Consider the following 14545-nt stretch of genomic DNA (forward strand, 5'->3'; position numbering starts at 1 on the left):
GCATCTTTCTTTAGAGACATTTGGCAGAAAGCTAAATAAAGCAGAGGGCAGTATGTTGGGGAAATCAGTATTAACCTCTGGGGATAGACTTGATTATCAAATGGCAAATAGAAGAAAAGACGTATGATTTCTTCCCTTACTTATCCTTTTCAGAACGCACTGATGAGGGGACAGAGGTTGCTTTTCCCCTTCTAGGTAAGTGGTGTGCATCCATTTGTAGTATAACTGAAGGTAAAATATTACTGTTTTGGGGGGAACCACTTAAATGGATGCGCTCTACTCTGATCTGGTAGAGGAAAGGTAAGCTCCACTCAGTGAAGAGGAGACTTTCCTTTTGCAGGATAGTGGGATCCTTTCTCAGAAATGAGCAGTTTGACATTGGAAAAAATAAAAGTTGTTTAAAGAAATAAGTGACTGTTTTATGCTGTTTATATAAGGCCCAATTAAAGGTCAATTCAGCTGTTTTCTGAATGTTCATTCCATGATCTTCCTATCGTATCCTCAGCCACGTTAAGCATTTTCTTTGACTTCAGACCCAGCTCCATAGCTCTGACCTCTTGTATTATCCGGCAGTGGGTATTAGTCTTCTCTGACTTTTCTCCATGCTGGAGAATTACTATGAAGAGACTTATAGAATCTTGAGTGAGGATTATTTTTAAATGATTTTGGTTGATCTTCTATGAAACCCATTTCATTTCTTAATTAAAATCCTAATGTCATAATTATGAAGATTAGCATGGGCGGCAGAAATGTTCCATATAATCTGATAATTTCATGAGAAATTATCCTTATTTATTGTTTACTTTTCAAATGTCATTCATTTCTGATGATGCGTCCATCAGTAAAAACCTTTATTAATTTGCTTGTTCAATTTTAATATTAGTATGATTTGTTTTTCTCCTACTCAGTCACATTATAAATGATTTTAGTAGTAGTTGTTTTAATGTCAACACTGATGCCCTTGTTTTCAGTTTGGTTAAACACATATGGAAGATTTGATTAAGTCATATAATTTAAAATGTACATCTAAAGCACGCTGTGAAACACAGTAAGATACTGCGGTACATTTTTACCAGTGATGCTGCCTATAATCTCTTACATCACATGTAGGCATATGTGTAAGCAACAGTAGAAAAACTGGGTTTGAGAATATAGATAGAATGAGTTATAAAAATAAGTTAAGCTTGTTTGTATTTCACTGGGTAGTTTTAGTTCTGTACTCATAATACCTGAGTGGTACTTTGACATTGATTTCTGTAGTGATCATCTTACTCTTTGACATTCCACTATGAGTTTTCTATACATGGAACCACTTGAATATGGAACTACTTGAAACTGCAGATCAAGATATATGAGCCCTGGAATCATGGGTTATTGAGAGAGTTTTGATATTCTCAAAAGCCTTAGCTAATTTTACAGATTTATTTGATTCTGTTCCCGTTTCAAAAAGTTTGTTTCCCGGTAACCACAAGCTTTTTTCAAGCTCTGTAGAATAAGAAGTGGTGAATGTTCTACTGTTTAAAAAGTTGCAGGTGAGCCTGGTAAAAAGGTGATCGGTCGGCACCAGTGTAGATGGATCATTTTACATCTTATATATCAATATAAATATAAACGTATAGTTTACTCCACTGGACCTTTGTACCAAGAGAATAAGAAATGGGTGTTTTCTGATACTGAGTTCTCACCCACTTGTGTCAGATGAGGTAAATTTGAGAAGATGAAAGAACAGAGATTTTTTTTCTGTTCTTTGATTAACTTTATATTGTAATAGTTAACAATTTAATACTTAAGTAAATTTATATTTTAATATTGAACATTTTCAGTTTGTTACTTCATTTGATCCTCTTCTAGATAGAAAATTTTTTTTAGTATCTCATTAAAAAGGTAAAAAAAATAAAACCTCTTAAGTTTTAGAGGTTAATGGAACTGTTTTGTTTTTTTAGAGGTTCATAGAATTTGAGTGACCTCTTCAAGTTCGCATAGCTGGTTGGTGGCAGAGTGGGACAGAATCCAGGTGTGACTCTTGGTCCAGTTCTTTCTGCAGTATCATTTGACCTCTCATATCTTTAGGGACTGTAAGGCTGCAAGACAGTGTCTACTTCATGTAAAAGAATGAGTGCTTCCGGGTTTTATATTGCATTTGGAACTGAGACCAAGAAATTAAAATATTATCTTAGTAAATTAAGTTATTATCTTAGTTTCCTTAAAGATACTAGTCTGGGATTTGGTTACAGAAATTCATATTGTTTTTTTGCTGTCTTAATGGGGTGATGGTTCTTGGAGAAAGTAAGTATGGCTCACAGGAGGATGTAACTTTAAGGGATTTGTTCCTCCTTTGTGATACTAGTTTTCAAACTGCTTCCACATTTCTCATCTCATCCTCATAATAGCTCTGTTATTCCCATTTTACAGATGAGAACACAGAGTCTCAGAGAAGATAAGTGACTTTCTCAGAGTCACACAACTCATAGGTGGGCAGACTCTGGTCTTCTGCCTCCTAGTTCACAGTACCACACTTTCCCTCTGTGATGCAATCTCACAGACATTTGTTTAAAATGACTACTGGTTACAGATGCTGTGGTGATTTCTGGAGAAATATCATCACCTCCTCTATTTTCAGTCAGCCATCGCTCCCAGCCCCAACAGCCTTCCCAGCCCCAGCGGACCCTGCTCCAGCATGTGGCTCAGTCACAGACCGCAACACAGACTTCGGTGGTGGTGAAGTCCATCCCGGCATCTTCCCCCGGAGCAATCACCCACATTATGCAGCAGGTTGTATCTCTTCTTTCTCGCCCTGCCTTCTGTAACTGCCTCCTTCCTGAAATAAGGTTTTGTTTCATCTATTGTAAGAAAGGAAATAACTGAGTTGAAGAGTATTTGTGTCATTCTTTCCTCTATGAGGACTGAGTAGAGGAAGTGAACGGAGAGTCTCCACACTGGAAAGTAATTATGAGATAGTATTCTTGGACCTCCTGTAAACTCAGAACGTTTCAAAAGGCTGGGGCTTTCTAGATGAATCTGTGACTTCAGGATTGGCCACTGTTTCTGTATATTTGTTGTTACGGAAGAATTTATCACAGAGGTGAGATTTTTAAATGAAATAGAAATTGGCTTGTTTAGCTGTTGCTTGGTTTTTTTGCTTTTATGATGAATTCTCACGGGAAACATTATGAATAAGTAGGTTTAAATATCTGACTTTTATTATATGTGACCAGTTACGGAGGAAGGGACTCAATGGGAAGGAGAATGAGTTAATATAAAACAGAAAATCTGGTACCAAGGGTAATGGGGATAAGCTAATTTTAAGTCAGATACTGTGCTTTGAGCTTTAAATACATTAATTTCTTTAAGTCTCACTATGATCCTGTAAGGTTGGTATATTCTCCCTCTTACAAATGAGGAAACTCATGTTCACAGAAGTTAAGTAAAAATAAGTAACTTATTCTGGGTGGGAGAGCTAGGATTTAAATCCAAAGCATCCTGCCTCTATACAAAGTGATTATCATAGACCCCAGATTTAAGCGCGACTTATCTTTAGTGGTCACATAAATCTCTATCAATTTGACTGGTAGCAGTTGATCCTAATTGTCAGCAAATTAACCTGAGGGACAATAAAGAAATTGTTGAATTAAAAATCTGTATGTGCAAGGTCATTATGAGATAGGGAGGGTTTCAGTTGAATCTCAAAAAGTTTCAAAGTTAGAACGAAGGAATAACGTAACAAGGAAATGGGAAGGATGAGCTTAGGGTCGATTTTGTGTCACTGAGGGAAGCCAGGTGGCCAGAGGTTTAGCTGGGTACCAGATTTCAGCCTGGAGTCTGGCCCTCACCTGGCCAGTCCTGACGTTGACCTTTTTTAAGGCACCCAAAGAGGTCAAACAGACTGGCCCTCACCATGTCACTCAAGAGCAATGCCTCCTCCCCTCACTGTTATAAGTGAAATGGGAGAGTCTCCCTTTCCTGACAGGAGTGCTCTTGCCCCTGGGCCCTGTTGCCTGCTGGGCCCGGAATATGGCCAAAAGGGTGAGGAGGACTCGTACAGAGGGTGGTTCACACGGGCCTTGGTGAAGCCTGATGAACCGTTTCCACTCTGACCAGAGAGGCCCGGGTGGAGACCCGGATGGGCATATCACTCAGACAGCGGCCCTGACTTTCTGGAAAGCACGGCCAAAGTGGGCTTCTCTGAACTTTGACTTTTCTCTGGACACTTCATTCCTGGGTGGCTGCGTTCTTTCTTTGGGTGGGTCAGTATCTCTGATGAGCAGGCAAAAGAGCTGTGTCCTGACTCGGAGCCCCTTCTTTTTCTATGTTGGGCTGTGCTTGCAGGGTAACCTTACTCCTCCTACCTATAAATTCTGGGTCCACTTTTCTTATAGAAAAGAGTACACCAGTTTTTGCAATACTTAATGTCTAAGAGTTGAAATTAGAAGAGTCTCAATGTAAAGCCCCCTTTAGATTTAGAAAACTTGAGGTTTCTTGGTCTTTTTGGGCTCTTTCTTCTGAAGGTTTTTGAACAAATCTCATAATCAGGTCTTTTCCAGTTTGAGGAAAATATAGCAATGTAGGTGTTTTTCTTATTCCATTCTTACCTTGTGCCTTTTTTACTTAGGCATTAAGCAGTCACACTGCTTTTACCAAACACAGCGAGGAACTTGGAACTGAGGAGGGCGAGGTTGAAGAGATGGACACTTTAGACCCTCAGACAGGTCTGTTTTACCGATCTGCCCTGACTCAGTCACAGTCAGCTAAGCAGCAGAAACTTAGCCAGCCCCAGCTGGAACAGACTCAGCTGCAAGTGAAAACTCTGCAGTGCTTCCAGACTAAACAGAAGCAGACCATCCACCTGCAGGCAGACCAGCTCCAGCACAAACTCCCGCAAATGCCCCAGCTTTCCATCAGGCACCAGAAACTCACCCCTCTCCAGCAAGAACAAGCACAGCCCAAGCCAGATGTACAGCACACACAGCATCCCATGGTGGCCAAAGACAGGCAGCTTCCTACCTTAATGGCACAGCCCCCGCAAACTGTAGTGCAGGTGCTTGCAGTGAAAACCACGCAGCAGCTCCCTAAACTGCAGCAGGCTCCGAACCAACCAAAAATCTACGTGCAACCCCAAACCCCCCAGAGCCAAATGCCGCTCCCAGCCTCATCAGAGAAACAGCCGGCAAGCCAGGTAACGGAATATTGGTAGCATGCAAAGTTAAGCTTCTCTGTTGACGGAAAAAATGAGAACATCACGACAGTATCGTGATTAGCAGTGCTTTCTCCTGGCAAGAGGAAACTCAAAAGCCTCATTTATGCTGGTATTACTTTACTCCATCAGAAAGTTGACATATTAGGGAAGAAATGCACGCATTAACATAGGAAAGGAAAAAAAAAGCATAGCGCTCAGAACTTCATTTGAAATCACTTCAGCATTGATCAGCAGTGCATTGAAGCGAGATCCCTAAATTATTTGTATTTTTTTAGGTACAAATTTTTTTTCCCATGCATGTAACTATTTTGTCTGTGGCAGTAATGCTAAGTAAACTACATAGTCTTTTAAGGAGCTACATTGAACATCTTCCTTTGTAGTTTACATCATCACTATCTAATTAATAAATTTATCTTCTAGATTGCAGAGGAATTATCTGGATATTCAAAAGAAAAATTATATTAGGGAAACCTAGTGGCTTTGGAGTAATGTATATATGTGTGTGTATATTATAAATACATATATAGAGAATATATTTGTATAGATGTATTTGAAGCAAAAAATTGAAAAGCCTGTTTTTTATTTTTAAAAGCTGAAGATGATATAAATGATTTGAGAACGGGTTGAAGGTATACTGTACAGGGATATGAATCCCAAAGGAAAACAAGGCTGCTGTGACTACTTTTTCCTTTATGATATGTACCTTGGCTGGCTAGACAGAGGTTCTTTCAACCCCTTCTCCTTCCCTAGGTTTCTTAGAAATAACCAGATACTTTCCCATCCAGCCCTTGTATTAAAACACCATGCTTCAAAATGTCCCCCTAGTATACCACACGAATGTTTCTTTTGCCATATTATCTGGGGTGTTTGACAGGTTTTCTCAAAGAGATGTAGCTGTAACACACACAACCCCAATTTGTTTTCAGGTGGAGCAGCCAATTATAACCCAAGGATCCTCTGTTACAAAGATAACTTTTGAGGGGCGCCAGCCTCCCACAGTTACAAAGATAACTGGTGGCAGTTCTGTGCCTAAGTTGACATCACCAGTTACAAGCATATCTCCCATTCAGGCCTCTGAGAAGACAGCTGTGTCAGACATTTTGAAAATGTCTTTGATGGAAGCTCAGATTGATACAAATGTAGAGCATATGGTAGTGGATCCCCCAAAGAAGGCTCTTGCCACTAGTATGCTCACTGGTGAAGCAGGATCATTACCCTCCACCCACGTGGTGGTGGCAGGGATGGCGAATTCCACTCCCCAGCAACAGAAATGTAGAGAGTCCTGTTCAAGTCCATCTGCTGTTGGCCCTCCCTTAACGACAAGGAAAATCGATGCACCAGGAGTGCCTCCAACAGGCCAGTTCATGCGTATTCAGAATGTAGGCCAAAAGAAAGCTGAAGAGAGCCCAGCAGAAATTATCATCCAGGTAAGCATGGAAGGAACATGAGAAATATTGGGCGTCTTGGGGGCTGTGGGTTTGGCATGCTTGGGAATGCTTGGGAAGAGTCAAGCCAAGATGGCAAAAGACAAAGCGATTAATTTTGAGATGGCATATGACAGATTTGGTTTAATACCTATTACAAATATACAAATGTATATTTTCTGGAAGAGAATCCTAGGAAATTGGTGGATGTTATCACGGCACACCTTAGAGGCACTCAAGAGCCCTGAGCCCATATGTCAGCTTGGTTTATAGGTTCTAGACATACTTGCCAGTGTTAACTCAGTAAGTAAACCCAGAAAATCAGCAACTTGATGGGGTCACACTTTGGGCTCCCTAGTCTTTCCTCAAAACCTCTTGGGATATAACTGGATTGTGTGTTATTTCGAGTTAATTTCAGGGACCCTCTTCTTTGAAGAACAATTCTTTATCTTGATTCAAATTTAGGGTTTCCAAGACAATCAGACTTTAATTAACTGCAGTGTCTGGAGAAACATGTTGTAAGAAAATGTCTCTGTATGATTTAATTTTATATTTAAGTTGGGATTGACCATAAAGCTTTGCTTTTTATTTCAATCATTGTTATTGAAAAATCTTGTTATGGTTACTGTCCTGCCTTGGTAAGTATAGGCTAGTGAATGTAATGAATTATTCATGGACAGTAGATCTCCCTATGCCTCACATTCCCTTCATTCTAAAACCCATCTGTCATTATGCATAATAGATCAAGACTAAAGAATTATTGAGTCCAGACCAGCCCTTCAAGTTGTGTTTTACTTCCTTTTCTCTTTGTTAGGTTATCAGACTGTTTTCTTGACGTTTGTCATTTTGGGGCCTAAGCTGACAGATGTCTTAGAAGGTATCAGAACAGCACATTTTAGTTAATGGAGAATTTGGATTTATGGAAATGGAGATAATCTAGGATTTACTATAAATTCACGGTTGCGTGACTTGGAAGTTTCTGTGGCAAACTTTCTCTTTTCCATGATGCCAGGCTATGGGAGAATGCAGATTGACCAATATTCATCCAAATATGATATAAATGTATGGGGGAAATGCTTCAAGGCAGATGGAACTGGCCGTTGAATTATTAAATGATTTGTGCCTCCCTGTAAAAATAGTTGTTCATGAATTAAGTAATTGGGTTTTTTAAGTTTATTTATTTATTTTGAGGGGCTCTGCTGTCAGCATAGAGCCTGACTGGGGCTGCGTCTTAGGAACCATGAGATCATGACCTGGGCTGAAATCAAGAGTCGGACACTTCACCAGCTGAGCCACCCAGGCATGACTTAAGGAATTCTTGATAAAGGATTTGCTGAGATTTTTCCCCTGAAGAGGTTAGAGTATGGTGGAAAAGGAGTGAGTTCCTAGCTTTGCCCCTCACTGTGTGACTTTGGGCAGGGCTGCTTACCCTTGCTGTGCCTTAGTTTCCTCATCAGTGAAACGGGAATAAGGAATGCCTGTTTTACATGACTGATGGAAGGAGTACACAAAAGTGAGCTGAAGCGCCTAGCACAGTACCTGGCTCTCAGTGATTGCCCAGTACATGGTAGCTATTACTATTTCTACTAAAATTTACTGTGGCTGCTGAGAGTTTAAATTGGAATACTCACTAAATTGGAAATTCTTTGGGATAGCTTATTTGGAAATGATTTTCTGCACTTTATGAACAGGGCTGATAATATACTTTGCTTCACGTATCAAGGATGATACCTAATGAGTAGGCTGTCTACAGAATACGCCAGCTAACTTTTAGCATATACATGTGCTAGGTAGCTATGTCAGAGAGAAGGACAGTAGTATAGTGGTTAACAACCAAGCTTTTTGAGTCAAAAATACCTGGATTTGAATCTCACCTATACTCCCCCTTACCAGCATTGTGGTTTGGAGTTAACCTCTGTATCTCAATTTCATTACCTATGAAATGGAAGCAATAACAATTACCTTACAGGGTTGTTTTGAGGATCAAGTGGGAAAATGTATTTAATGCAGCTAGTTAAGTGTCTGATATACTCAATAAAGAGAGCTCCTGTTACTGTAATCGTCATTAATATATTGTTAGAATATTTTCATATCTTACTAATTATACTTAGCTTTGATCTAAAGTATTGATTTTACTGATTCGGTAAAATAGTACGGGGATGAATGAAAGAAGTCTGCAAAAGTGCTTTGATTCCTTGAAAAATGTTTTATAAAAATTCAACATGTTTAATAATAAGTGCTTTGAATGAAAAGCATTGTTCTTTGTAGACATATAATCTATATCTCATTCATTTGTTCATTCATTCATTCATTCATTCATACCACATGTATTATTTAATCTCTGTGTTCTAGGCACTGTGCTAGGTGCAGAGACCAGAGGAGTAGATAAGATGAATATATCTTCTATTCTGAAGGAGTCTGAATATGGGGAATTAAAATTTTAGGACCTTGAGGATCTTTAGACGGTATCTTCTCTATTTTACACGAGGTTAAACTAAAACTCAGTGAGGTGAAGTGACTTTTTCAGAGGTCCACAGCAAGTCTGAACCAAAGCTGAACTAAAATTCAGGTTTCCCTCCTTGGGACTTGTACACAAGGATCAGCTATATGGGACAGAGTGAGGGAAAACAAATAACAAAAAACCTCCACTATCCTAGATTCAGTGCCTTGGCATCTTGCAATATTTTCTTGGTAATGTTAAAATTAAATTTTCATCTCCCTGCAAAAGAAGATTGTTTTAGTCAAGTATATTTTTAAAGTAATGATATTCAGTTTTGCTCTGGGACTTTTAATGTTAAAGATAGGTTTATTCATTTGGCAATGTTTATTGAGCATCTAATGCATGATAAGCCCTGTTCAGAACTCTGGGCATCTAGCAGTGTGAACAGATAGTCAAGATATCTGCCCTGATACATATTCTCATGGAGCTTACATTCTAAGAGCGAGAAGGAAAATGAACAGATATGGTAAATGCAGTGAAGAAAAAGTAATAGAATGTGATAGAGGTAGGGTGGGGCTTACCCACTGATCCGGTTGCACGGTCATAGAAGGAGGGCTTCTCAAAGCCTTTTAGTCTAAGCATTTGAGTTAAGATGCAGCTGACAAGGTGGAGCCAGCCATGGAGAGATTTGGAAGAGAAGTATTCCAGGAAGAGGGGAAGAACTAGTGGGAAGGCCCACGGTACAAGTGAGTTTGGCGTAAGCCTGGAGCCATGATAAGAAGATTGATATATTATATAGCAAGTATGACAGGAAACAATTGTAGAACTTTAAGCAGGACTATGATGTGAATGGATAGACCTTTTAAAAAGGTGATAGAATTGAGAAAGAAGAACCTAATAAAGCAATAATGGCCATAATATGTGTTTGTCTACTGGTATTTTTATTGTTTAAAAGACAGTATTGTCCTCTCTCATTTTCAAGAAAGTGTTATTATGTGACCCAGATAAATAACTTCCCTTTTGAAGTACCAGAGGGTTACTGAAGGGTTTAAAATATTTTGTGGTGTCAGCAAATTAATTATTCATCTTGCAGATAATAATGAGTGAAATCTGACTACACTTACATTTAAAATTTGCTTAATGGTCGAGTGAAAATGTCCTTTAAAGTCTGTCTCTTGAATCAGGCACAGACTTCAGCCTCTTTTACTAGAAGTAGCACCATCAAGAAATGGAAAGATCACTTTAAATAGTACAAAACTTGGATTTGAATCCTGGCAGTTTAACTTTGACCAACTGTGTGACCTCAGTTAACTTACTTACCCTCTTGGTTTCCTCATTTGTAAAATGGGAACACTATTTTCCTTATAGTGTTCTTGTAGGGAGTTAGTAGAATATTATATGTGAAAGCACCCAGCACAGTGCCTGACAGGTAGTAGTTGTCCAGTAAATGTCAGTTTCCTTTTTTTCCTTCCTTAGTGTTGTGGGGGACATCCTTCTGGTTCTTTTTCTTACCATCTCTCTCCTGTGTCTTCTTTTCCAGGCCATTCCCCAGTATGCCATTCCTTGTCACTCTAGTTCCAACGTGGTCGTAGAGCCCAGCGGGCTTCTTGAGCTCAACAACTTCACTAGCCAGCAGTTGGATGACGATGAGACGGCAATGGAGCAAGACATAGACAGTAGCACAGAAGATGGAACCGAGCCCAGCCCCTCTCAGAGTTCTGCTGAACGATCCTAAGTGTTTTGGACACAGGAGTGCACTTTAAAACCTACTTGGTTACCAAGTGTCCAGGGAAGCCCTTGATTTTTGATGTCCGAAGAGAGCACTTTGCCCATGCTGAGGCTATGGACCCCAAAATAGCAGTGTTTCAACAAGAACTGCTGCAGGAGCAGCGTTTTAACACAACATAAAACTCACAGGGAAATGTACTTTTAAAAAGAAGAGAAAAGAAAGGAAAAAAATGGAAAGATGCACATCTACAGTGACGTAGGACCTGGTATTTCTCTGTTGGACCACATTTGATGGAAAAGTTTGTTGTGCGGTGGAAAGAGACTTTTCCTGTGAATGTTCCTCAGCTGGTTTCTACTGAGCAAGACACCATCGGAAAAGGAATGTGAATAGTTTGTATTTTGAAACGATGTGTCAGGAACAGGTTTTTTTAAAATATTGTATGTTTTTGCAAATCCCTGGAAGTGCTGAATTGATTAATATTTTACATTCGCTCAGTTTATAGTTTATAAAATAACTAGAAAAATACTGGCATTAAAGAATCCTTGTTTAGAGGGTGGAAATCAGATCCCTAACCAGTGGGAAAGTGCTTTTTGGGTGGCTTGTACATTCTCACCAGTTGTATGCTAATTTATTGTGTTGTTGTTCCTTTGTGCTCTAGGCAGCACACTTGCCTTCTATTTATTTAAATGTAAACATTTCAAAGCAGGCCATATTCTTTGTGACAAATTTCCTGTAAACCAGGATTGCCTGCCCTTTCCACCTCCCACCCCTCCCACGCACCTTTAAGAAAACTTAGGAGAAAATGTTTCATTGTGAAGGAGAGGAAAAGAAACATTTTCTGGCCCAGAGGAAACTTTCCTTCAGTTATGTTCAGGAGAAACTATTCACATGATGCTATCTTAACACTGAAATTGCACATTCATGTTGGACTGAGACTTTGAAAATAACTTTTACATAGTTTTGTTTAACCCCCTTTGAAATGTATAAAAATTCATTTACAGTTCTAAATGTAATGTTTTTAAGCATTTTGCCTTTTTAGGACACAGTTTGTTTAAGCAATATGTTTGGGTCTTGTGATCACTGTCTGTCACAAGTAGAGCGAGGGGTAAGAGGGTGGGGAGGGTAACAGTTTTGACAAGTTGTGGCAAAGGAAGCGATTCTTTTTGTTTTTAAAAAAATGTAAATAGAGAAGTTTTTAACGGTTTTATATAGATTTCACTATAAATAAGCATTTTAAGACTGACAAATGTTGAACTGTACATACATATATCAGCGTAACTGCCCAATTTTTTGGTGCTGAAGTACTGTAAGTAGAATTCATCAACGGTCTCCTAATTTTTGCATCTATATCTAGGAAAAAAAAACTGTGATACTGTAGTAAATAAATTCCCACTAGAGTGACACTGAAGATTTAAACACAAGCATTCATACGATGCACTGATCTCTGATAGTTGTCATTTCTCCTAAGCGATAACGACTTACCCATAGATGGAGCTATTGGATTTTATTTTATTGTACAAATTTATGTTTAAAAGACGTTGTGATTGTTTCTAGTTAAGTAATTTTTTAACCTCTCCAGTCATAGGCTTCTTTGAAAATCTGGTTACACTATGAACTTTCACCAAAAAGATACACATGCCAATATATGTTAGATTTTGCATACAGTTTTAGGGGTTCGTGGGCCCCTAAGCCTATCCATGTACTCAAGATTATAAGCCCTCTGTTATGGTCAGTCTATTGCTTACAGATGTAAGTTTTTATAAAATAAAATATCTTTTAAATATTCATGGATCAGGTAACAGGAGCAAACTTGAATAAAGTTATTACGTTCTACTTCTCCATATTCTGGCAGCGTAGACTACCTGTGTCCCTTTGAGAATTTAGCCTTAATAGGTTTCGGCAACTGGAATGGCAGATGAAACGTCCACAATCTATACTTTAAAAAAAATTATCAAGTGAGTGATTTAACATTTTTTTCTTTAAAGGGGATTAGTTTAAAGGAGAGCATGAGTTCTTCTGTTTATTCAGCAAATATTAATTAAGCATCTTCCATGTGTCAGGCACTGTTCTAAGCACCAGGGATCTAATGGTAAATAAGCAGAAAATCCTACCCTTACAGAGTTTGCAAACAGCTTCCTGCCAATGGAATGGATGCGAGGGTCAAAGGCAGGAGGAAGCATGAGCGACTCAGGTTTCGTGATTAAGTGGATGGGTGGTGATGCCATATATGGATCTCCAGGTATCCTTTTACTGAAAGTCTTAGCATTCAACCTATTAGTATTACCTATGTTTAAGTCCACAAACTAAATGTGATTTTAAGTCGATCCTTGTGAAAGATATTCAGAGATTTTCCTGCAAATGCTACAGAATTATTTGGATCATAACATTTATTGCAGGTGGTGATAAGAAAAATCCACTTGGTTTAAAGCAAAATTGGCTAAATGCTTTATATTGCGCATGCAGTTTATGGTGAACTTAACCCGCTTTATTGGAATTCACACACCATACAATTCACCCATTTAAAGTGTACAGTTGAGTGGTTTTCACTGCAGTTACAGTTGGGCAGCCATCACTACAGCCAATTTTAGAACATTTGCATAACCCTAAAAACCCTGCACCCTTAGCTGTTACCCCTGAAACCCACCCTGCCACCCTAGCCCTTGGCAACCACTGAATTACTTTCTGTCTTTATGGATTCGCCTATTCTGGACATCACATACAAATAGAATCCTATAATATGAGGTCTTCTGTTACATGGCTTCTCTCATGTAGCATAGTATTTTCAAGGTTGTAGCATGTTTCAGTCCCTCATTCCTTTTTATGGCTCCGTAGTATTTCATTGCACAGATAGGCTACATTTTATTTATCCATTCATTAGTTGGTGGACGTTTGGGTTGTTTCTGCTTGTTGGCTATTACAAATAATACCACTGTGAACATTTGTGTACAGTTTTTACATCTGTTTTCAGTTCTCTTTGTTAGGTATCTAGGAGTCTAATTGCTGGGGCATACAGTAACTATGTTTAATGATCTGAGAAACTACTAAACTATTTTCTACAGTGATTGCCATTTTACAGCAGTATAGGAGAGTCCCAGTTTCTCTATGTCCTCACCAGCGCTTGCTCTTATTTGTCTTTTGTTTTGTTTAATTATAGACTACCTAGTGGTACCTCCTTGTGGTTCTGATTTACACTTCCCTGTTGGCTAATGATAATCTTTTCATGTCTTTATTGGCCATTCACAGATCTTTGGAGAGCTGTCTTTAGCTCATTTTTAAATGGAATTATTTTCTATTTTATTATTTAAATTGAGAACTTTTCAAGTACAGGAAATAATGCCACTCCTGAGAGAAAAGTAACCTGTTCTCTGGTAATTAATTCATCACCTTTAAAATCTTAATCAGGTTTTACTTCTTCCTCTCTAATGCAGCAGAGTGCTTAACTCTTAAAACTGCATAGACCTTTATAATTGAAAACACTTTTAAATACATTGCTAGGATAGGAGATGTAGTACAAAGGAAGTAGTGGCCAGGTGGTCTGGGTTTGAGACCCAGGCTCCTCTGTTGATGAATCATATGAACTTTAGCATTCCCCATGATACCCGTCCCCATGATACAAAGGGACCGTTTCTGACCCCCATGGGATCATTGTGAAGACTGGATGCAGTAGTGCATGTAAAAATGCTAGGAACGGGCTTAGGGGCTCTGTTTTTTAAGTCTAGTATTTATTACCATTCCCTGTATATGCATGGACAACTGAG

The 14545-nt window shown here is 38.9% G+C and overlaps 1 protein-coding gene across 8 annotated transcripts in view; it reads left to right on the forward strand.

Moving 5' to 3' along the window:
• The window catches only part of EMSY (EMSY transcriptional repressor, BRCA2 interacting), an 80925-nt gene extending 68297 nt beyond the window's left edge, over positions 1-12628 (forward strand). For 4 of the 8 annotated variants that reach the window (XM_039228782.1, XM_039228786.1, XM_039228785.1 and 1 more), the window contains 5 exons: positions 154-195; positions 2621-2772; positions 4610-5173; positions 6121-6621; positions 10599-12628. In XM_039228782.1, coding sequence (XP_039084713.1) covers positions 154-195; positions 2621-2772; positions 4610-5173; positions 6121-6621; positions 10599-10793 — 1454 coding nt within the window. In that variant the 3' untranslated portion in view covers positions 10794-12628. The remainder of the gene's footprint in view (positions 1-153; positions 196-2620; positions 2773-4609; positions 5174-6120; positions 6622-10598) is intronic. The other 4 variants (XM_039228784.1, XM_039228788.1, XM_039228787.1 and 1 more) reach the window with 2 other exon arrangements.
• Positions 12629-14545: the final 1917 nt, after the last annotated feature.

This window comes from Hyaena hyaena, unplaced genomic scaffold (assembly GCF_003009895.1).
Source record: "Hyaena hyaena isolate Hyena2069 unplaced genomic scaffold, ASM300989v1 scaffold_34, whole genome shotgun sequence".
In the NCBI taxonomy this organism is placed as follows: Eukaryota; Metazoa; Chordata; class Mammalia; order Carnivora; family Hyaenidae; genus Hyaena; species Hyaena hyaena.